At 48.5% G+C, this 22,025-nt stretch overlaps 1 protein-coding gene and 1 non-coding gene across 3 annotated transcripts in view; both read left to right on the top strand.

The window, feature by feature from the left end:
* Positions 1 to 22,025, top strand: part of NCAPD2 (non-SMC condensin I complex subunit D2) — a 50,728-nt gene that overhangs the window by 2,856 nt on the left and 25,847 nt on the right. The window contains exons 2-15 of one of the 2 annotated variants that reach the window (XM_053298045.1): positions 14 to 89; positions 1,229 to 1,287; positions 1,739 to 1,920; positions 2,807 to 2,940; positions 3,751 to 3,878; positions 4,006 to 4,129; positions 4,208 to 4,355; positions 5,336 to 5,533; positions 6,809 to 6,943; positions 12,927 to 13,011; positions 13,972 to 14,152; positions 14,345 to 14,472; positions 15,421 to 15,639; positions 17,274 to 17,448. In XM_053298045.1, coding sequence (XP_053154020.1) covers positions 14 to 89; positions 1,229 to 1,287; positions 1,739 to 1,920; positions 2,807 to 2,940; positions 3,751 to 3,878; positions 4,006 to 4,129; positions 4,208 to 4,355; positions 5,336 to 5,533; positions 6,809 to 6,943; positions 12,927 to 13,011; positions 13,972 to 14,152; positions 14,345 to 14,472; positions 15,421 to 15,639; positions 17,274 to 17,448 — 1,972 coding nt within the window. The other variant, XM_053298048.1, reaches the window with a different exon arrangement.
* On the top strand, positions 1,339 to 1,662 carry LOC128348449 (small nucleolar RNA U85). The gene has a single exon (XR_008318167.1). It is a non-coding gene; the product is annotated as a small nucleolar RNA U85 (small nucleolar RNA).

Here is a 22,025-nt window from a genome sequence, read left to right as displayed (position 1 = left end):
TCTCTCTCTCTAGCATTCCGGATAGTGTTCAGAACACAAGGAGCTCTTGCAATCCTGCAGCACTTCGATACACTGTTCAGTATCCTACAGTGAGTTTGTGCACTGAGATCCTTTGCCGATATTGTTGGGGAGATGGTTGCCTTGGATTTGGGAATCCCTCAGCTGGTGCCCTTTCATTAATGGTAATGATCGTGTTGGAAGAAGAAAGGCACAGAAATAGACAGGAGTAGAAAACGAGGAAGCATTTCAAATGGCTGTTTCGCTAAAGAAGCTATGCCTATCTGACAATGACACATTTTTTAAAAAAATGATAGAGATGTTTACAGTGGTGCAAGGGCAAGGTGTGGATTGGCTCACGTTAAACCAACAACCCTAGTATGGGATATTACAAATGCCCCAAAGAGATAGGAGACATTTGAAAGAGACTCTGCAACTGGCTACTGTTTAGGATTTAGAGGTGCGTACAAGGATCTCAGATTTAAGATTGATCCTGACTCTTTAAATAATGAGGTTCTAGAGCCGCTTCATACACAATATTTTTCCTATTTTGCCATGAGTTCTGCTCCTCCTAGTTCATGTACTTACAGAAAAATAAGCACAAGCCACCAGTGTTCCCTCTAAGGCGTGTGCATGTACTCACTCAGTTAATTTCAGATCCTGTTCAGGTTGAATTGGGAAGGCCCCCTTCAGAATGCATGTGCACGTGCACACTGCCTTGATATTGCTGCTCAGAACAAAACTCATTCTGCACACAGATGAAAAAAAATAGAACATTGGAAGCCACTCTTCCCAGTTGATGATGTAAATCTCATTTTTGGATTATCTCAATGTAGGGGAAACTTAAGTGAAGCAGTCCTCAGATGTTGTGAATGCATGCCCTGAACCTGCTAGTTAATGTGTTGGTATGCCTATTTAATTACTCTTTTTTCTCTGAGCCCATCATACTCCTTGGAAATGAGTTCAGTTATTAAATTTTAAATCCTTCCTTCCTAATTCGGTTCAGATGAAACTTCACTCCACATGAGTGTCACAGAAAATGTCTCAAATTTCCCCAAAACTGTTTACTGAGCTAATCCATGCCATCTTAAAAATGTTTACACCTCATTAGTGGGTGGGGGAGTGTGTAGGAGCCCAGAGTAAGTTTGTGCTAAAAGTTGGCTTCACTAACTACTGAGCCTAGTTCCTACAGTTAAAATTCATTTGTTCATTTCACACCTCTTCCTTGCAGCCACTTCAGAAGCGTGGATGCTGATATTAAAGAGGATGCTCTAGAACTGATGATGAAAGGTGAGTGGGGCTCCTTGAGCTCATTGGAGATAGGAATTTTTCTGCTTGGCAGCTTCATGATGATATCAAGGCAATCGTGACCCCATTGGCAGGTGGTTCCCCTCATCCCATTCCTTACAAACAGGTCTGTAATCTTGGTGGTCAATGCAGAGTAGTGTGTGTTCACTGTAAGGGCAGACCAACAGAATTTCCCGTTCTTCCTTACTGCTTCTCTCCTGGAGAAGGAATTCCTCTTCTTGCAGAGTATTCCAAGGGGTGGTCAGGGATGGGGGCATAAGACAAGCTCAGTGTGCCTAGGATATGGGTTGCTGGGTGCTGCCAGAATGATGCCTTTTCGGGGCTCTGTGAGCACAAGACTTTGGTAATCTGAAAGCTGCAGTTAGTCTGCATTGGGGGTGTTGATGCACCAAGTGCATACCTGCTGACCATCTCTTCTCACCTCTCTCTGCAGTTGTGACCAGCCACTCCAGTGCCCTGGCGTCCATCTTGGATGATGCTGAGCTGGTATCCTCCCTTCGTGCTCTTCACCTTAACGCTCTCAAGATGAACTGTTACGTGCTAGCACGGATAGTCGAGGCTTTTGAAACGGAATCTGGCAAGAACAGTCTGGTGGGGCTGGATTCCAAGAGGAAGGTAGAAAGCTGGATCTGTATGCTTACTGGGCTTGATAGCTTTTGTTCCTGAGGGCAGAGCCCCCCCCCCCCCATTGAGCTAATGTCCATCGTGCAAGTTGCAGCGTGAGGACTGCTAATTACAGAGATGCTTTCTACCTGTGTTTATTTAGCCTCTGAATGGCCAAACTGGTGTCTCTTTCCCTCTGAACGTCCCTCATTTGAGAGTCCTCTTCTCTGACTTTCCCCCAGAGTCCCACTTTGGTAATTGTGAAATGCTCCTTCAGTGGAAGAGGGTGTCCTTACGTGGGTTACCCCTCCTGCTTGCTCCATTGAGCAGGTCTATGTTGATGGGCCCTTTCTGTGAGAGTCTTCTCAGTTTGGGTCTTACTGTTTCAAGGGGATTAGTTTTGTTGGAGTTCTGCTCCTATCTGTCACTTTGAGCACCAGGTTGGTTCCACTCTTTCCCCAGATTAGATCACCAGGTGGAGAAGGCAGATGGTACTGCAATTCTCACTGGAGCCGGGCACAACTCTGACTTTTTCCTATGCAGCAGGTGTGCTCCATGCAGTCCCTAGCGTAGGGGCATCAAACTGCAGTCCTCCAGCTGTGGTTGGCCTACAACTCCCATCACTGCGACTGGAGATAATGGAAATTGTAGACCAGCCACGGTTTGACACCCTTGCCCGAAAGCTTATTGTCTAATGCAGGGCTGCTCAACTTTGGCCCTCCTGCAGATGTTGGCCTACAACTCCCATAATCCCTGGCTATTGGCCACTGTGGCTGGGGATTGTGGGAGTTATAGTCCAAAAGAGCTGGGGGGGGGGTGTTTAAGTTGGGCAGGCCTGTTCTAATGTGTGTGTGTGTGGGTTATCTCTGCCTGAAGCTGACTTGCCTTCATCTCGCAGAGCAAGAAGAGCCTAGCTAAAAGCTTTCTCTGGGAGGAGGAAAGACAGCCAGTCATACAATTGCTCACACAGCTGCTGCAACTGGACCTTCACCGACTGTGGAATGGCTTGATAGTGGAGGAAGAATTCATCAGGTGGGAATACTGGAGGGGGTCAAGTGGGGAGCTGTGTTCTCAGTGGGGCCCCTGAGAACCTGCTTGCTTTTGCATTGGAGGAAAGTGACAGGGATCTGTGATGTTGCAAATGACTCCCCCGCCCTGCTGTTTTTGAACTGCAACTCCCATAATCCTCAACTATAGTGGTCAATAGCCAGGGATTGTGGGAGTTGTAGTCCAACATCTGCAGGAGGGCCGAAGTTGAGCAGCCCTGGACTAGGGTAACAAGGTAAAACTAAGACAACGGAAGTAGCTTTGTGGGTTTTAAAATTATTTTTAGCAGTAGGTAATTTGTGGGTCTGAATTGTAATTATTGTAATTTTATTCACAGTCATTAGACCAGAGAGTAAAAACACACACACTCTCTCTCTCTCTCTCTCTCTCTCTCTCTCTCTCTCTCTCTCTATATATATATATATATATATATATATATATATATATATATATAAACACACACACAGAGAGAGAGAGAGAGAGTTTAGAATTAGGATGATGTCCCATTATACCTCTTAAAAGCAATATAACTAAACTTAGCTACAGAAATAGAGACTGAAGCATCCTTATCTGAGAGCAGATGTTTTACAAGATTTTCATCGGATTGATCTACCAGTTTACATATTAAAGGAGCAATAAGACATTCCCTAGGATATAAATGGAATTTACAGTGGAGAAGAATGTGTGCAACAGTTTCTGTATCTCTTGACTTGTGGGTCTGAATCCTTTCTGGTGACTACAATCCATGCATTCCTCTGGGGTCTCAAGTATAGGTTTTCCCTGCTTTGCCTTCAGTTTAGTGACGGGCTGCTGCTACCGCATCCTGGAAAATCCTAACATGGGCCGCCAGAAGCATCGGCCTACACGAGAGGCAGCGATTCATCTACTAGGTGTGGCTCTGCTACGATATGACCATATGCTCAGTAAGTCTGCTCTTCTCCCTTGGAGTTACTCCAGTGCAGGCCTGGCCGTGACCTGGCTGCACCACAAACTCAAAGCTAACATTTTGGCCTCGTTGTCGAAAGCTCTCACCCTTGTGCTCTTTGGCAGGTGCCACTCTGAAGGTCACACAGATGCTTCAGCATTTTGAACACGTGGCTCCAGTGTTTGTGGAGGCTGTGGGTGTGTGGATCAAAGAGTATGGCATGAAGAGCATTGTGGGGGAGTTACTCAGGTGAGTGGGGCTCTCCCTGTCCTTCCCGCTCACCAGTCCTCCACCGTTTCAGACAGTCATTCTTGTTTCCCTGTTCAGGGAGATTGGACAAAAGTGCCCTCAGGAGCTGGCCCGAGACACGGCGGGGGTGAAGGGCTATGCTTCCTTCCTTGCAGAACTGGCTGAGCAAACACCAGCCGTTGTGCTGGCCAACATCAGTGTCCTGCTGCATCACCTGGATGGAGAGGTACTGCTCTTAGAATGGGGCCGCGTGCACTGTTTATGCCAGACAGCATAATTCTGCTTTCCTTTGGCTTGAGATCGTGAACATCCATGGGAGAACTTGTAGCTGACCTGGCTCTCTGCCCTTTAAAGCAGGTGCCCAAGCGGGATAGCTGTGATCCTTGATTTTTTGCCTGCAAATCATGTTGTGGCTCAGTATATCCGGAATCGACATGTTTTCCTTTGTAAACAGGAATGCTGTCCTCTCCCTAACTGCCTTGGAACTCCATGTGCCAAGGCCGAGAACAGTAGAGCACGCAGACTTTTCCCTTTTCCCCCTCCTCTTGTAATCCAGCCTTTTGCATGGAGAAGAGGACATCGCCTTTCCTGAGGCTGTGAAAGATCTGTGTGACGCTGATGCATCTATTTCATTCCCTCCAAGGAGGAACCTGGTTCAAATACAAGTTAGCTCTGCTGATTCTCAGTTAATTAATTCCTGTGTTTCTTGCAACCAGTCCTGTTTGTGTTTACTTAGAAACTTCATTTTGGTTGCATTTGGGGCTTTCTTTGGAGTAAATGTTTGAGATCATAGTGCGAGTGTGCCAGAAGTCTGGGCTGCAGGTAGAATGCCAGGGACTCATAAACGTGCCTGAAGCAGCTCTGAAATGCTGTTTCAGCTATTAGGAAAATTAGGGCCAGTTTCTTCATTCTCTTGAGTGTGCCTCTGTCTTCTGACTCATCAAGAACTCCCGAGTATTGCCTCAGCAGATTCTGAATTTGGGATTGCCTTGTCCCTGCACCATTTGGCAGCCCATGACAGATAGGCCCAGCCTGTTACAGTGATGCTGTTTATAGTGGGCATCTAGCCTGTGCTGCAAAGATGATGCAGCTTAAGCTGTGTCACACTTGAAGCTTCCTGGGAACATTTGCCTCTTTGGCTTGTAAAAGTTGGAAGCTGCCAGGAGAAATGCTTTTCCCTTGGTAAACAGTATTATTCTGCTGCAGAGCTATGGGATGCGCAATGCCATTTTGGCTGCCATGACCGAGATGCTGCTGCAGGTGCTCAATGGAGAACAGCTGGAGGACACTGCCAGAAGCACACGGGATCAGTTCCTGGATACCTTGCAGGCGCACACGTGTGATGTCCATGGTTTTGTTCGCAGTCGTGTACTGCAACTCTTCACCCGGATTGTGCAGCAAAAAGTGAGTTCTGGGAGAGGAAGGGTTCCTTAGTCAAGCAGCCTTGGTTGGAGGCTGCAGTCTTGCATTCAATTTCCTTGGAGGGTAGGGTGGTTTCCTTTGGGAAGCATCCTTCCCTTTGACCTTGAGGCTGACTCTTAACTCAGGGCTGCACAACTTTGGCCTTCCAGGTGTGTTTGGACTACAACTCCAACCATCCCCCAGCCACAGTGGCCAGTAGTCAGGGATGATGGGAGTTGTAGTCCAGCAATCGCTGGAGGGCCAGTTGTGCAGCCCTGCTCTAAACTAAGTTTTATGTGGATGTCTACACATTCACAATTGGGAACCAGTGTGGTGTAGTGGTTAGAGGGCTGGACTAGGACCGGGGAGACCCAAGTTCAAATCCCCATTCAGCCATGATACTAGCTGGGTGACTCTGGGCCAGTCACTTCTCTCTCAGCCTAACCTACTTCACAGGGTTGTTGAGAGGAGAAACCTAAGTATGTAGTACACCACTCTGGGCTCCTTGGAGGAAAAGTGGGATATAAATGCAAAATAATAATAATAATAATAATACACCAGTTTCTTGCCTTGCCAAGTTCAATCTGACTTGTCCAGGATCTCCTAGTGTTTGTGTTGAGCACCTGCATTCCCCTTCTTATTTCTCTCCCCCCACCCCGCTTTCCTTTTTTGTTTTTGTTTTTACATTTATATCCCGCTCTTCCTCCAAGGAGCCAGGGCAGTGTACTACATACTTGAGTTTCTCTTTCACAACAACCCTGTGAAGTAGGTTAGGCTGGGAGAGAAGTGACTGGCCCAGAGTCACCCAGCTAGTCTCATGGCTGAATGGGGATTTGAACTCAGGTCTCCCCGGTCCTAGTCCAGCACTCTAGCCACTACACCATGCTGGATCTCTTTTTGACATTCTTGGGTGTTTTTGTTTTTTTAAGAGGTTTCCATTTTTCAGTTAGAGGGAGCAGGCAATGGGCAGCTGTCTATGCTAGCTATATCTCCAGGTCTCCTCTTCATGGATGGGACCAAGAGAGACTCCAACATTGGCTCTCAGAAGGTGGTCCTAGTGCTGTACTGCCCAGGATTAGGGGGAATGGTAAGAGGTAGGACAGTAGACTTTCTAGGCTACTGCCTGCTTCACAGAAGCCGATGTGGACTCTGTTCAATACCCTGAGCCATTTTTGGAATGGCGGTATAGAAATCGAATTAATAATAATAATCCATACTGCCCAGTCCACAGAGCAGTTCTTGGCCCACCCTCATCTGTGAAATCTCCCCTCGTTATAGGCCCTGCCCTTGACTCGATTCCAAGCTGTGGTGTCCCTGGCTGTGGGCCGGCTTCAGGACAAATCCGTAACTGTGGTCAAGAATGCAATTCAACTGTTGGCAGCCTTCCTTTCCAACAATCCTTTCTCTTGTAAGGTAAGCTCTTTGCCTTCCCTTTTTGAGTACAGGGAGACCTCCAGATATGCTCCTGGTTCATGGTTGGTGTCTTTAGCTTTTATCTTCCCCTGGCTTACGTTGGGTGCAGGAGCATACAGAAAGCAGGATGAGTGGTCTTGAATTGTCTGCTGCACGAATGCTTTCTCTAAGGTGAATTTTAGAAGCGACGATAGCTCTGTTTGTCCATGTGTCTTGCCATTAGAAGCATACTATATCAACATTTTGCTCAGGGAAATGGGACACGATCTAGCTTTTGGAAGTAGACTGCTTTCTTCGTCAGACCCCACATTGATGGGCTGTAAAACTGGGTGCTATAAAGGAGAAAAGGATGTTATTTGTGAAGGATTGGGGGAGGAGCATGAAAGTGACTGTGGTAACATGGCCTCTTCTCGGTTGCTGGAAGCCAGGGGCATCTCATTGGGTTATCCCTCCCAGGAGCTCCAAAGCAGGACAGAATTTGATTGGATTAAAAACAAGTCCCGCCTACCCGAGCCTGAGGGGGATAACTCCTCCCCAGTTCTTTCTGTCCTCCGCAGCTCCAAGCAGTTTCTTTTTCTCTCTCTGCACCTTTAGCGTGCGTGCGTGCATTTGTTTGTTTTGGCTTTTCCTTGTTCTCCTTTGCTTTCTTTATCAATTTCTTTCCAATACCAATTGCTTCACTCCTCTGTGGATAGATAGATAGATAGATAGTAAGGAAGAAAAATCTTTAAAGCTTTTCGCTCGTCTGTCCTTCTCCCCCCTCCCCTTCTATCTCTTGCGACTCCTCTGTGAATGGAGCAATTGCTAGGGGGCAAAAAGGCAATCCTGGTTCCTTGGGGAACCACCCAGCTCAACTTTGGCCCGGCTGCTCTCAGCCTTTCCAGGGCACGCTTGTCACGTCACACGCCCTGCAGGCTGCAGCGGAACTCTCCAGGCAGGAGCTAGATTGCCCTCCTTCTGGCCGCTCCCCAGCCACTGGAACGCTTGGCTGCTCAACAAAAGCAGTGCTCTTGGCTGCCCCTGACCGCCTGAGCTCCCTGCACAGATTGCGTGGGCGTCGGCCGCTATGCAGCCTCCTTCACCTCACTCCTGGAACCGGAACAAGGTGGGCTCGGCGGCAGCGGCTCACAGACGAGCAGGGGCTGAGTCCCCTAAAGAGCTAGAAGAGCTCCGTTTTGGGAGAAGCCCATCCACCTACCCACCACAGACCGTGGAGGAGATACGGGCTATCTCGCTGCGGGCCCAAGAGCTGAGAATGGTGACCAGCGCACAGGAACGAACCGCAAGTACCGCCAGTGGGGCAACGGGGGATGGGGGCAGACAGTCCTTCCCATCTTCATCAAAGGATCAGGGGCAAAAAAAGTGAAAAATCTGCTGCTGCACGCCCGAGCCCATCCCCTATAGTTGCAGCTGCCAGCCAGAGTCCAACCTTGTCTCTCCCAAAACAATTCCCCCTGAGTTGCAGGCCTGGTTCAAAATGCCATGGTGGATACAGGGTTTCAGGTCAGACCACCCAAGAAACCACTATCCCTGCTGGTACAGAACCCCTCTCTTCTGAGGCTTCTGACCATGAAGGGGAACCCCCACTGGAACCCCAACGCCCTGTCCCTGACTCGGACACTGTCCCAGATAAACAGGAGAGCAAAGGGTCAGATGGGGATGGGAGGGAACCATCAGCAGTATCCCAACACCTGTTTGGGGAGAGGACTATCCCCCTCTTATGACAAAAATTAGTGAGACCATTGGTCTACAGTCTAAAGCTACGCCAGAACAGGAGACAACTAAGGGTGATTTGGTCTTCCCCAGAGCAAAGCAAAAGACTTCTTGTTGCCTATGCCTGAACTCTTTGCTAATGTGGTGAAAGAAGAATGGCTTTTGCCAGCTCAAAACTGTAAACCCATGGCTGTAACTAACAAATTTTACTCTTTTCCAGCAGAAACCTTTAGATATAGGCGAGAACCAGCGTGGTGTAGTGGTTGGAGTGCTGGACTGGGACCCGGGAGACCTGAGTTCAGGTCCCCATTCAGCCATGATGCTGGCTGGGTGACTCTGGGCCAGTTGCACTCTCTTGGCCTGGCCTACTCCGCAGGATTGTTGTGAAGGAGAGACTTGAGCTTGTGGTGCACCTCTCTGGGCTGCTTGGGGGAGGAGGGAATGTAAAATAATAATAATAATAAGACTATGCTTAAGAGGCCCAGTACCAATGCCCCCTTTGCCCAGCTGGTGTCAAGTTCACTGGTGCCAAAGGATGGCGCAGCATTACTCTAAGATCCGGGAGACAGGAAAGCAGAACTCTCATCTAAGAGGGCCCAGGACAACTCAGCACTGGCGATATGTGCCACATCAACGGCTTCTATGGCAGCCGGGGCCTCCCTCTTATGGGTAGTCGAGTTACTCAGTAAACACCCCCCCCCATCTGACCCTTTACATGTGCCAGCAGCTATTAAAAATTCAGAAGCCTCAAGCCTTTATGGCAGATATTACCCTAGAAAGCCATCCGCTTCTCAGCTAGGGTCTCCGCAGCCGCAGTGGTTGGCAGACACCATTTATGGCTCAAGAACTGGCAGTGGATCCTTCATCTAGGGTCAATCTTACCTCTGTAATATATGACTTCACTAAACTATTGGGGAATCTGCCCTACAGGACATGCTTATAGAATCCAAGGCAGAAAAAGACCATTCTGATCTCTGTACCCAAAAGGACCGACAAGCTCTCCTTTCGTAGGAGAACACGCCATTCCTTCAGAGGTGCAAGGACCTTCAGGTCTACTTCACCCTCTAAGCCCAGACAACAGCAACAACAATGTTGCCAGGCCTACCTGGCATGGGGGGCATTTGCCACTCCTCCATCCTACAGGTTCCTCCCGACGCCAAGGTCTCGGTCCTTCAAGAAGCACCCCAGAATGCTCCAGGTCATTCATCATCTCATAGAGATCAAGGCAATCGAACCAGTTCCCTCAGAAACCCTAAGATCTATAGCGGAGGCACTGCACCTCTACAACTGTCTGGCGTCAATTGACCTGAAGGAAGCATACCTCCATGTTCCAATATAGCCGGACAGCAGGAGGTACTTTCACTTAAAATATGCGGGTCGACACTTCCAGTATACAGCTCTGACATTCGGCCTGTCATCTGCCTTCAGCGTATTCACGAAGATTCTTGCGCCACTAATGGCACAGCTATGCATACAAGGGATCCGGGCCTTTGCGTACCTCGATGGCTTGCTTCTGCAATCTTGCTCCACTTAAGAATCCCAGAGGGATCTTGAGGCCACTTTCTATGTCCTGGATCTCCACGGGTTCACAATCAATGTCTTAAAAAAAAAATTTTAAGAGCCATCTGACTCCTTCTCTACAAAGTCACCTTATAGGAGTCATCTTAGACACAACAGCAGCCACTCTCTCTACAGCCAGACAGTTGGATATCTCTCCAATCCGAGGTCAGACGTGCGTTAGTAGTCCCAAAGGCCTATCTTAGTGTTCTACCAAAGCTCCTGGGCCTCATGGTGGCCACAATAGATGCGGTACCTTGGGCTCGCTTCTATCTCCGCGACCTACGATGGTTCCTCCTTCCACACCAGAAGGCGATCGCCAATGATCCAAGATCCTGCTGGTTATTCCATCTCCAATCTGGTCATCTCCAGTGCTGGCAGATACCAACAATCTTTTAAGCGCCAAGCCCTTCTTGGGTCCTCCCTGGGTCATCGCCTGCACAGCTGCAAGCGACCAAGGATGGGGAGCTCCCCCCAAAACATATCTGCCCAGGGTCTCTGGTCCCCCCAAGAAAGGGATCACAGCATCAACTGGAGGGAACTCAGAGCCATCAGGCTAGCCCTCTTAGCATTCCAGTCTTCCACACAAGCGAGCCACGTCCTGGTAAGACGGACAATATAGCGGCCCATGCTTATATCAACAAGCAAGGAGGGACCCGATCTCGGTCCATGCACCAGGAGGCAACACTTCTCCTATCTGGGGCAGAGCACCACCTAGAGTCCATAATCGCTCATCATGTGAAGGGAAAACTAAGCGTAACAGCAGACTGACTCAGTCACACTGTCATCGCACCATGGGAGTGGAGTCTACATCCCATGATCTTCAAACAAATCATGGAACGGTTGGGCACGCCAGTCCTAGACTTCTTCGCAGCCCCGTCCAACAGGAAACTGACCGGCTTCATGTCCAGATTCCCATGCCCAGGCGCGACTGCGACAGACGCCATGTCAGCACCCTGGACAGAAGGGCTGCGGTACGCATTTCCACCAACTCCGCTGCTAGCAAGAGTGTTCCGCAGAATCTGACTGCTCTGGGTGGTAGTCATTCTCGTAGTCACATTCTGGCCCAGGCACCCCTGGTGTACCGGAGCTACTTCATCTAGCGACCACGCCTCCATGGGAACCTCCTCAAAATCAAGACCTGCTGTCACAGGGACCCATTCTACATCCCGATCCAGCCTGGTTGTGCCTTGCCGCTTGGAGACTGTGCGGCTCCTCAGGTGGAAAGGCTTCTCTGCTGCAGTCCTGAACACTATGCTGGCCTCTTGCTGACCCTCAACTGAGAGCGTATATCAGTACACGTAGAGGATGTTCCTGTGTTGGAGCTCTAGACACTCCATTCCACCAGGCTTGGAATCCATCCAACACCTTCAATTCCTTCAACATGGCCTAGAAAAAGCCTACCGTCATAAGACCTTAAAGTGACAGACAGCGTCCCTGCTTCCTATGCTGCCCAGTGCGGACTCCCAGATTTCTCAGGCTCACACTGACCTTCGTCGGTTCCTAAGAGGCGCTTCCCTCCTGTCGCCATCTACAGTGCATAGGTTTTCCTCCTGGGACCTACATATAGTCCTGCGAGCTCTTCTATCATAACCCTCTGAGCCACTTCGAACCATTCCTATTTGGATTCTCACGTTTAAGTTGGTTTTCCTGGTGGCCATTATCTCAGCAAGGAGAGTCTCTGAGCTTCGGGCCCGGTCTGTAAATAAATCCTTCTGCATCTTTCTCGAGGACGCGGTGTGCTTGATATGGACCCTTTCCTGCTACCAAGGGTGTCATCAGCACTCCATCTCTCCCGGGACGTGTTCCTGCTGTCCTCGGGCCGACTCACCATGCTAAAAAGTGGCACAGGCTAGACGTGCCCCGTTGTCTCAAGGTGTACATCACACGCTCTGCCTCGTCCCGGACCTCGGACACGATGTCTGTCTCCTTCCATCCACTCCCTAAGGGGTCAGTGGTGTCGTCAACTGCCATTGCAAGGTGGATCAGAGCCTGCATCTCGATGGCGTACGAGTCCCAATGCCTCAGACCACCAGCCTCTATTGTAGCCCATTCCATGAGGTCAGCAGCTGCATCGGCGGTCTTCTCTACTACTGCTTCGGTCGAAGTAATTGGCAGGGCGGCCACGTGGGCTTTTTTCATCTACATTCACCAAGCAAACAAAATCAATGAATTTGCATCCGCCAGAGCCTCCTTCGGGAGATGGGTGCTACAACAGGTCCTTCCTCAATAATAGGTCAGACTGCCCCCGCCCGCGTTGGTCAGCTGTGGTATGTCCCAATGAGATGCCCCTGGCTTCCAGCAACCGAGAAAGGAGCATTTGTTTCACTTACCGTGAAGGCTTCTTCTGGTTGCTGAAGCCAGGGGCATCTCGGCCCACCCAGCTACAGCGCTCTGACCTACTCGCTATCAAGGAACGGGGTTCATAGAGCCCAGGCCTGGGGTTTTCTCCTGGTTTCCTCTTCCTGTTTTTTCCTGTTCCTTCTCATTCTCCTCTATAGGGTGCAAGCCTAGTTCGCCTTTCAGCCCGAAAGAACTGGGGAGGAGTTATCCCCCTCAGGCTCGGGTAGGCGGGACTTGTTTTTTATCCAATCAAATTCTGTCCTGCTTTGGAGCTCCTGAGAGGGATAACCCAATGAGATGCCCCTGGCTTCAGCAACCAGAAGAAGCCTTCACAGTAAGTGAAACCAATGCTCCTTTCTCGCATCTACAGCTGAGCTGCACAGACTTAACTGAGCTGCTTAAGAAGGAGAAGCAAAAGCTTCAGGAAATGAAGAACCAGCGCAGAACTACAGCAGGTAATGTGCCCTGTGCTACAATTCCCCAAGAAGTGGCCCAGCTGGGATGGTGTGTAGACAAAAATTGAACATAGGAAGCTGCCAAATACTGAGTCAGACCATAGGTCCAACTAGCTCAGTATTGTTTTCACAGACTAGCAGCAGCTTCTCCAAGGCTGCAGGCAGGAATCTCTCTCAGCCCTATCTTGGAGAAGCCAGGGAGGGAACTTGAAACCTTCTGCTCTTCCCAGAGCAACTTCATCCCCTGAGGGGAATATCTTGCAGTGCTCACACATCAAGTCTCCCATTCATATACAATGAGGGCAGACCCTGCCTAGCTAAGGGGACTAGTTATGCTTGCTACCACAAGACCAGCTCTGCTGTTCCTGAATGGTAATGATGGGATCAGTGGCCGGCATGGAGCAAGACAAAAAGAAGAATCTCCCTTAAAGCTCTGTCATTGCTGCTAAGGACTCCAAAACTAACAAATTCCTATAGTCCTCCCCCCGGCCCGGCGCAAAAAACATCCTGTAGAGGATGTCTCAGTGCAGGTCCTGTGTACCCAATGCACACATTCTGTATGGACACCCCTTAAGGTATTTCTAATTTGCATGTATTAAATACTTTCCTGAATTAAAGAGGCTTAGGCTCAGTTCATCTGTACATCTTCTCTGTTTCAAGATGTTTGCCCTTCCAGTCCAGTGACTTGTGCAATCAGAATGGAACCTCCAAGGAAATCCAACTTCCATGTTGCTTTATTTATTCTGCAAAGTCTTTTGGGGTTGCACACAATAATTTTTAAAACCATCTAAGTCTGGCATGAACGGCTGTTTGTTGTAAAGCTATGGTCGTCTTAAACAAAAAAACTTCCCAGCTTTGAAGTGTTTCTTCAAAATTTCATTCAGTGTATTTTTAATTACCGTGGAAGTGGAAGACTGATTCCACTGCCTGCCCTCCCCCCCCCCCCATTTCACCTTACAGTGGTGGTGATCCCCCCCGAAGAGGAGTGGGAAGCAATGCAGCCAGAGCTCCGGGCAACCTTGAAGAGCTGCCTTTGCTCACAGCAGCAAGAGGAGGAGGAAGAGGAGGAGAAGCTTGAGACAGAGGGCCTAGCACAGTTGTCAAACAACATTCTCAATCTGTTGAGAAAATCCAATTACAAGTGAGTTACATGTGGGAAGACGTGTGCTTTTTACTTCAATAAGGAGGGATTTTCTTGGGATTTGTGTGTTCCACATAGCAGCTTGCAGGTAATTCCCGAGGCACCCCACACCTCCATAGGTAAAGCTGGATGAACCTGTGGATGGTAGCTGGAGTCTGTCTACGCTTATTAATGTGTGGGCTTTCAATGCAGGAATGCTATCCATCTGGTGCAAAGAGCTGTACACCAGTTCCAAGGAGAGGAGCCCTTCGCTAGCAGCTCAAGAATGGAGGGTAGCGAAGAAGATATTATCCTGAATGTCTTGAAAACACTTTACATAGGTAAACATCTGACAATGACATGCTTAGCTCTGCTACTTGGTTTGTGAGATGCAGAAGGCCCCCTCTTCCCTTTCTGCAGTCCATTGTCCAAACTTTTTTTAGCCCAGCTCCAGTACTGAAAGTGAACCAGAGTGACGGCAAAATGCCTGAAGCAATAGAGTACTAGGGTTCCTCTTTCCCTTATGTTTGCCCCTTTTTGCTGTTAAAATGGACCATTCGCCCACACCACCCACAGCCTTCACACCAGAGTGTTGTAGCACGTTAGTGAGCCATGGAGCGCTGGCTGGTGTGCTGCAGCTCACTTGCCGAGTCTGCTCCAAAAGGGAGGAGTTTCAGCACCTCACTTTTGAAGCTGACTTGCCCCATAAATGCATTAGTAAAGACAGTGGGGAGCTTAAATGTGCCCTTCCTGGTGCATAAGGGAGCACATTTAAGCTTCCCATTTTTGGAGTTGGCTTGCTCCCTTAGATACCAAGAGTGGGATGTCCTCCCTAGTGCATTATGGGGGAAATCGGTTCCAGGAAGGACCCGAGGAATGGCTATGAATAAGACTAAAACTTATATAAGACTAAAGAGGGAGACGGGACTTAAAAATGAATAAATAATCATGTGGCAGCTTTGTGAGCACATTAAAGTATGTATTGGGGAGCAGTATGTTCCTGTTTTTACCTATCTGTGTGTGTACGTGTGTGCTTCAGAATGAAAAAAAGGTTGGGAGACTGTTACACAATTAAAACAGTGGTGGCTGCTGCATTTGTCTCTAGTTTGGCACCTGGTCCAGATGTTTGTCTGGAAACGTAGACAGCACCACGTCTTTCCGTCAGACTCTACTTGCGGAGGGATGAAGAATCCACCTCTGCATTCTAGGCCTGTATTTGCTTTGAGTTACTCAGCACAAGGCACAAAGGCTGCAACTGCCAATGTTCACTCCTCATTCCTCCTATGCAGGTTCCCAGACAGAGCGTGTTGCCACTGAATCCACAGAAGGCACAGAAACTGCTGACACTGAAGAGCAAGTGCCAGAGGGGGAGGAGCAACAGCCACCAACAGAGTTAGCAAAACAGGAGATGCTTGTCCAGTATTTGCAGGATGCCTACAACTTTTCTGCAAAAATCACAGAAGCCTTGAGCATGGTTTCCAAAATGATGTATGAAAGCTCGGTCTCTGGTGAGTGTAATGGAGTCACTGTTCTCCTATACATCAAGCCTTTTAGAGCCCTAGCTTAATCAAGGCAAGCATAAAACAACTTCTTTCTGGAGCAGGATGTGGAATTAAAACTTGGAATCTGCATTGTCTAAAGTCCACACTTGGCATTTTAAAGGCTCTCCAGACCACTGTTCCCTCTAAAACGTGCACATGTCCGCAAGTTTTTGGATGTCCGCTCAGTTCATTTTAGATCCCGCTCAGGTTGAATCAGGAAGGCCCCACTCTGAATGCAGGTGTGCACCCACTGCCTTGATACTGCTGCCCAGAACAAAACTTCATTCTGCACAGAGATGAAAAAAATTAGAGGACAATACTGCTCCAGTCCAGACACAGCTCATTGCATAGTAACACTAACACCTGGTCTGTGTACCACTTCAGAATGTAAGCAGTGAGTCACCTAGTAAAATGCTTCCACATCCCTTCTCATTCCAACACAAACCCCTGCATATCGAAAACTAGATGTTGCAGAGCAATGTTCTGTTGGCCTAGTCTTGCCTCTCTGTGAGACAGGCACTTACTTGGAACTCTCTCCACATCCTGGCCTTCATGCTTCTCTTAATCCCTGGCTGTGGGGAGAGAAATTTCTCCTTGGGCTGGGGGCAAGGGGGAAAAGAGGTGCTGTTAAGACTACCTTTCCCATGCTGCCTCAACAGAGATAAGGCTGGGTGCAGATTACTTCTTTGAAACAGTTACCAGCTTCCCTGCTGGATACAACACCCTGAAGGAAGAGATGGCACCTAAGATCTCTCCCTCTTATTTCCTATGTCTTTCCAGTGTGCATAGAGTAGTGTTCCAGCACAGCTCCATTCTTCCCCTTCTCCAAGGTCAGCAGCTCCAGTTTTACTGCCAGGTTTTGTCAGCATCATCCCTTCTCTGGCAGGGTGGGTTGCTCTCTGGTTCCTGAGAACATGGAATGGGAGTTTGGCTCGCTCTCGTCCTTAATCTGTTGAAGCTGCAGTCCACCATGGCAGTAGTTTACCCGCCCCACAGCTGAGACCCAGCAGCTGCTCTTGCAAAAAGTGTGTGAGTTTTTCTGCAGCCACCCAAGGCTCCAACTTTTAATTCCACTGCACAAACAGTTTGATACAGGTACAAGTCTTTCATCCTTCCCCCCCCCCCCACTACTGTGAATGGGTGATCAGTGCACATCTTCCAAAGAACTGGAAGCTAGAAAATGCCATTTGACAGTGTTACACTGAAGAACTCAAATGTTCAAAGAATCTTTTGCAAAGCAGAATTTTCACCAAAGTATGTATTTTGTGTAATTAAAGAAGACAATGGTGGATCAAAATACACTTCTAACAAATTTGCTTTTAGTGATCTTTAAAAACTTCTACATTCAATCCAGAGGCATCTGTTGATCTGTCCTTGGTCATAGATTAAAAGTTGAAAATCGGGAATGTGACTCAAAGACTATAAAACTGAATAGGATCACGCTTGAATCATATAATAAGCAGTGGCTTGGCAGATGTGCTATCTAGGCTCTGGGCTAGTTGAGAAACACAAGGAACATGATTGAGTTGATTGGATACAACGATCTAAACTGTAATATAAAACAAGGTGATCTTCCTATCCTTTTATTTCTTCCTTTCCAGTGGTACAAGAAGCCATTGAATTTTTTGTGATAGTCTCGCAGTTTGGTGTCCCTCAGGCGGTCCTTGGAGTCCGTCGAATGCTGCCCCTCATATGGTCCAAGGAGCCAGGAGTCAGAGAAGCTGTGCTGGATGCCTACAGGAGGCTCTACCTGAGCCCTAGTGGAGACTCTGAAAGGTTTGGCTGACCTCTTCCACCAGTCACAGAAGAATAGATTGTCTTGACAGGGAGGCAGTGGGGAGGAAAGAAAATGTGGTTACTATAGAGCAGGGATTCTCAATGTTGGGTCCCCAGATGTTATTGGACTTCAACTCCCATAACCCCCAACCAAAGGCCACTGAGGTTGGGGGTTATGGGAGTTGAAGTCCAATAACATCTGGGGACCCAACATTGAGAATCCCTGCTATAGAGCACGGGTAGGCAGTCTTGGCCAAATTTGCCACTACTTCAGAGGTGGGTATCCTTGTGTTAAGGTCTTCCTTCCACTCACAAGTAGGCAAGGCTGTTCAAATTTACACTTCTACTGTGTTCCAAATTACATTTGCTTGTGCTCAAGTGGAAGGAGTTCCTCCAGGTTTTAGTTCTACCTCCTCCAAGGCTCTGGGGCTTCATCAGAGCTCCAGTCCTAGAGTGTTTCTGAACAGCAGGCCAGTTCTTTCTTCCCCCATCTCCCTCTGACAGTAAAGTTGGAAAGGGAGTCGCAGGCTGCTTTGCAGCAGACTATCTGGCAGGAGCGACCCAGTTTGTTTTTATTAACAGTATTGCCTCTTGCCGGAGCCGTATGAAGCACTTTGTGACTCCTCAGAGGAAGAGGAGTTGGACCACTACAGAGAGGATAATTTCCCCTGCCCCTCCTATTCATGGGAATATAGGAATCTGCCTTCCACTGAGTCAGCCCATTGGTCCATCTAGCTCAGAATTGTCTACACAAACTGCAACAGCTGTCCAAGGTTGCATGCAGGAGTCTCTCCCAGCCCTATCTTGGAGATGCCAAGGAGGGAACTTGGAACCTTCTGCAAGCATGTGGGTGCTCTTCCCAGAGCGACCCAATCTCCTAAGCGGCATATCTTGCAGTGCTTACACATGTAATCTCCCATTCGAATGCAAACTATGGTTAGCAAAGGGGATAACTTGTGCTTGTTACCTCACAACCAAAAAGTCTGCTAGATGCAGGGACTCCACCTTCAGTGCTGAACAGAATGCAGCAGCAGTAGTAGTGAGTTGACTTCTGATGACAGGATGGCCTTGCTGGGTGGGGGCAGACAGCTTGAGTATGTGCTATTCTGCCCTCTGCCAGAAGCCATGGTACAGAGGGAAGAGCTGGAAGTCCAGTAAGCTTGTAAATTAGGCAAAGCAGACCCTCCATTTCTTCTTCTGACTTCCATCCTGGATGAAGAGTTCTTTTACTCTTAGGTCTGTGAATGAACAGGAATAGGGTGCATAAGGGCACAGGGAAAGGAAAAGATGCATAAATAGTCTTCATTCTGCTGTCGTCTCTCTAGCCCAATGACTGCTCAGCCATTCTGCTCAGAGAGAGGGGGCTGTTCCAGGTCATATAGTGGTCTTAGATTGTGCCGTTGAGTCAGTGTTGACTCCTGACGACCACAGAGCCATGTTGTTTCTTTGATAGAATACAGGAGGGGTTTACCATTGCCCTCTCCCATGAAGCATGAGATGATGCCTGATATAGGAGTTTCCCATATCCTGGGAAACACACCAACAGGGATTCCAACCAACAGCCTCCTGCTCTGTAGGCAGGTTGCTTCCCCGCTGTGCCATTAGGTGGCCCACTGTGGTCTTACCCACTGCTTTTCAGAAAGAGGGCCCGGTACTCCTCCAATTACTCTGGCTCTGATTGGGGCAAGCTAAGGCAGGAAAAAATGTGACCTTCTCTTCTGTTCCTTAGCAGCCTTTCTTGACCAAGCAACTACTAGAGATGTGCACGAACCTGTTCAGAGGCCCTTTTATGGGCTTCTGAACATGTTCGAACACTGGCCAGTTCAGCAGGGGTGGGTTAAGCACTAAACCTAGAGGCAATACCTCTGTGTCGGGGGAAGCTGAGAAGTGGGAGTAGTGGCATCCTCTGTAGGAGTACTGACATCCTTTCCCCGCCAATAGCAGTTATTTATTTATTTATTTATTTATTTATTAAAACTTTTATACTGCCTTTCCAAAAGGCTCAGGGCGGTTTACATTAAAACATCATTAAAATCAATTAATCATTAAAACAAAAATTATAAAACATAAAACAATAATTAACAATTAAAAACATCATAAAACAATTAAATATTCAGAACTATTTAAAAACAAGTTTTAAAAAGCTGAAAAAGCCTGGTTGAAGAGGTATGTTTTCATGTGTTTTCTGAAAATTGCAAGAGATGGGGAGGATCGTATCTCAGCAGGGAGCGCATTCCACAATCTCGGGGCAGCAGCCGAGAAGGCCCGTCTCTGTGTAGCCACCAAACGAGCTGGTGGCAACTGGAGACGGACCTCCTCAAGTGACCTCAACGGCCAGTGGGGCTCATAGCGAAGAAGACGCTCTCTTAAATACGCAGGGCCTAAGCCGTTTAGAGCTTTATACGTTATAACTAGCACTTTGTATTTTGCCTGGAAACCTATTGGCAGCCAGTGTAACTCCATCAACAAAGGAGTAATGTGGTCTCTCTGAGATGACCCAGAGACCAACCTGGCTGCCGCATTCTGAACCAACTGAAGTTTCCGGACTACATACAAAGGCAGCCCCACGTAGAGCACATTACAGAAGTCCAGTCTGGAGGTTACCAACAAATGTACCACTGTTTTGAGGTCATTGATCTCAAGAAACGGGTGCAGCTGGCGTATCAGCCGGAGCTGATAGAAAGCACCCCGGCCACCGCCTCAACCTGAGAAACCAAGGAGAGACGTTGATCCAGAAGTACTCCCAGACTGCGAACCTGTTCCTTTTGGGGAAGTGTGACCCCGTCTAGAACAGGCAGATCAACATCGTCTCTAGAGTTCCGACCCCGCACAATAAGTACCTCCGTCTTATCTGGATTCAGCTTCCGTTTATTCTCCCTCATCCAGCCCATTACTGCTTCCAGGCAGGCATTTAGGGAGGATATGCCATCTCCTGAAGAGGTTTACATGGAGAAGTAGATCTGGGTGTCATCAGCATACTGGTAACACCCAGCTCCAAATCCCCTGATGATCTCTCCCAGCGGTTTCACGTAGATGTTAAAAGGCATTGGAGAGAGTATGGAGCCTTGAGGGACACCATACTTAAGCTCAGATTTTGAAGAGCAACAATCTCCAATAGACACCATCTGGAATCTGTCCGAGAGGTAGGAGCGGAACCACTGTAAAACAGTGCCTCCCACCCCCAACCCCCTCAGATGTTCCAGAAGGATACTATGGTCGATAGTATCGAAAGCCGCCGAGAGGTCCAAAAGGACCAACAGAGTCACACTTCCTCTCTCCATTGCCAATTGGAGATCATCCATCAGGCCGACCAAGGCAGTCTGCACCTTATAGCCTGCCCGAAAACCAGTTTGAAATGGGTCTAGATAATCAGTTTCCTCCAAGACCGCCTGGAGCTGAGAGGCCACCACCCTCTCAATTACCTTGCCCATCCATGGGAAGTTGGAAACTGGCCTATAATTGCTCAACTCTGAGGGATCTAACGCAGGGTTCTTTAGAAGAGGTCTAATAATTGCCTCCTTAAGACAAGGAGGCATCCTGCCCTCCCTCAGAGAAGCATTTATGATTTCTACCAGGCCGCTTACAACAGCCTCCCTGCTAGATAGAACAAGCCATGTTGGACAAGGATCAAGAGGACAAGTGGTAGGCCTCACTGCTCCAAGCAGCTTGTCTACATCATCAGGAGTCACAAACTGAAATTGATCCAGTCGAATCGTATAAGAGGAGTTGTCGGACACCTCCAGTTCAGACATCAAATTAATTGTGGAGTCTCCAATCCGAGAGATTTTTTCTGCGAAAAATTCATTAAACACACCACAGCAGGTAACTGATGCCTCCAAATTCTGGTTCAAGGGAGAGGGAGCAGATAATAGTCCCCTCACAACCCTGAACAACTCCGCCGGACGTGAACTCGCAGAGGCAATACGGGCAGAAAAGAACCGCTTCTTTGCCGCACGTATCGCCTGAGCATAGATCGTTAAATGTGCTCCATGTCGTAATCTGTCGGACTTGAGTCGAGTTTTTCTCCACTTGAGCTCCAGTCGCCTACCTTGCCGCTTCAGCCCCCGTAGATCTTCTGTATACCAAGGGGCCAATTTTGAAGCAGGTCGGAGGGGACGCTTAGGAGCAATCGTGTCTACTGCCCTGGTGAGCTAGTTGTTCCAGTTCTCAACCAGGGCATCAACATGATCACCAGCAGAGCCAACATAAAATTCCTCCAAGGCGTCTTAGAATCCTACCGGATCCAGTAACCTCTTCGGGCGGACCATTCTAATAGGCCCCTCGCCCCTGCAGAGGTGGGAAGTGGTTGTAAGTCCAACCTTAACCAGATGGTGGTCCGTCCATGATAACGGGGAAATCGTAGGAGTCCCCATCCACAGAACACCACCCTGATCAGAACAAAAGACAAAATCAAGTGTGTGACCTGCAATATGCGTTGATCCAGAGACCGCTTGGGATAGGCCCATAGTCGTTATGGCCGCTATGAACTCCTGAGCTGCCCCGGACAAATTGGTCGCAAAATGAACATTGAAGTCCCCCAGCACCAAAAGTCTGGGAGACTCCAACGCAAGTTCTGC

This window comes from Hemicordylus capensis, chromosome 2 (assembly GCF_027244095.1).
Source record: "Hemicordylus capensis ecotype Gifberg chromosome 2, rHemCap1.1.pri, whole genome shotgun sequence".
Taxonomy (NCBI): Eukaryota; Metazoa; Chordata; class Lepidosauria; order Squamata; family Cordylidae; genus Hemicordylus; species Hemicordylus capensis.
This window is presented reverse-complemented; position numbering and strand designations above follow the sequence as displayed.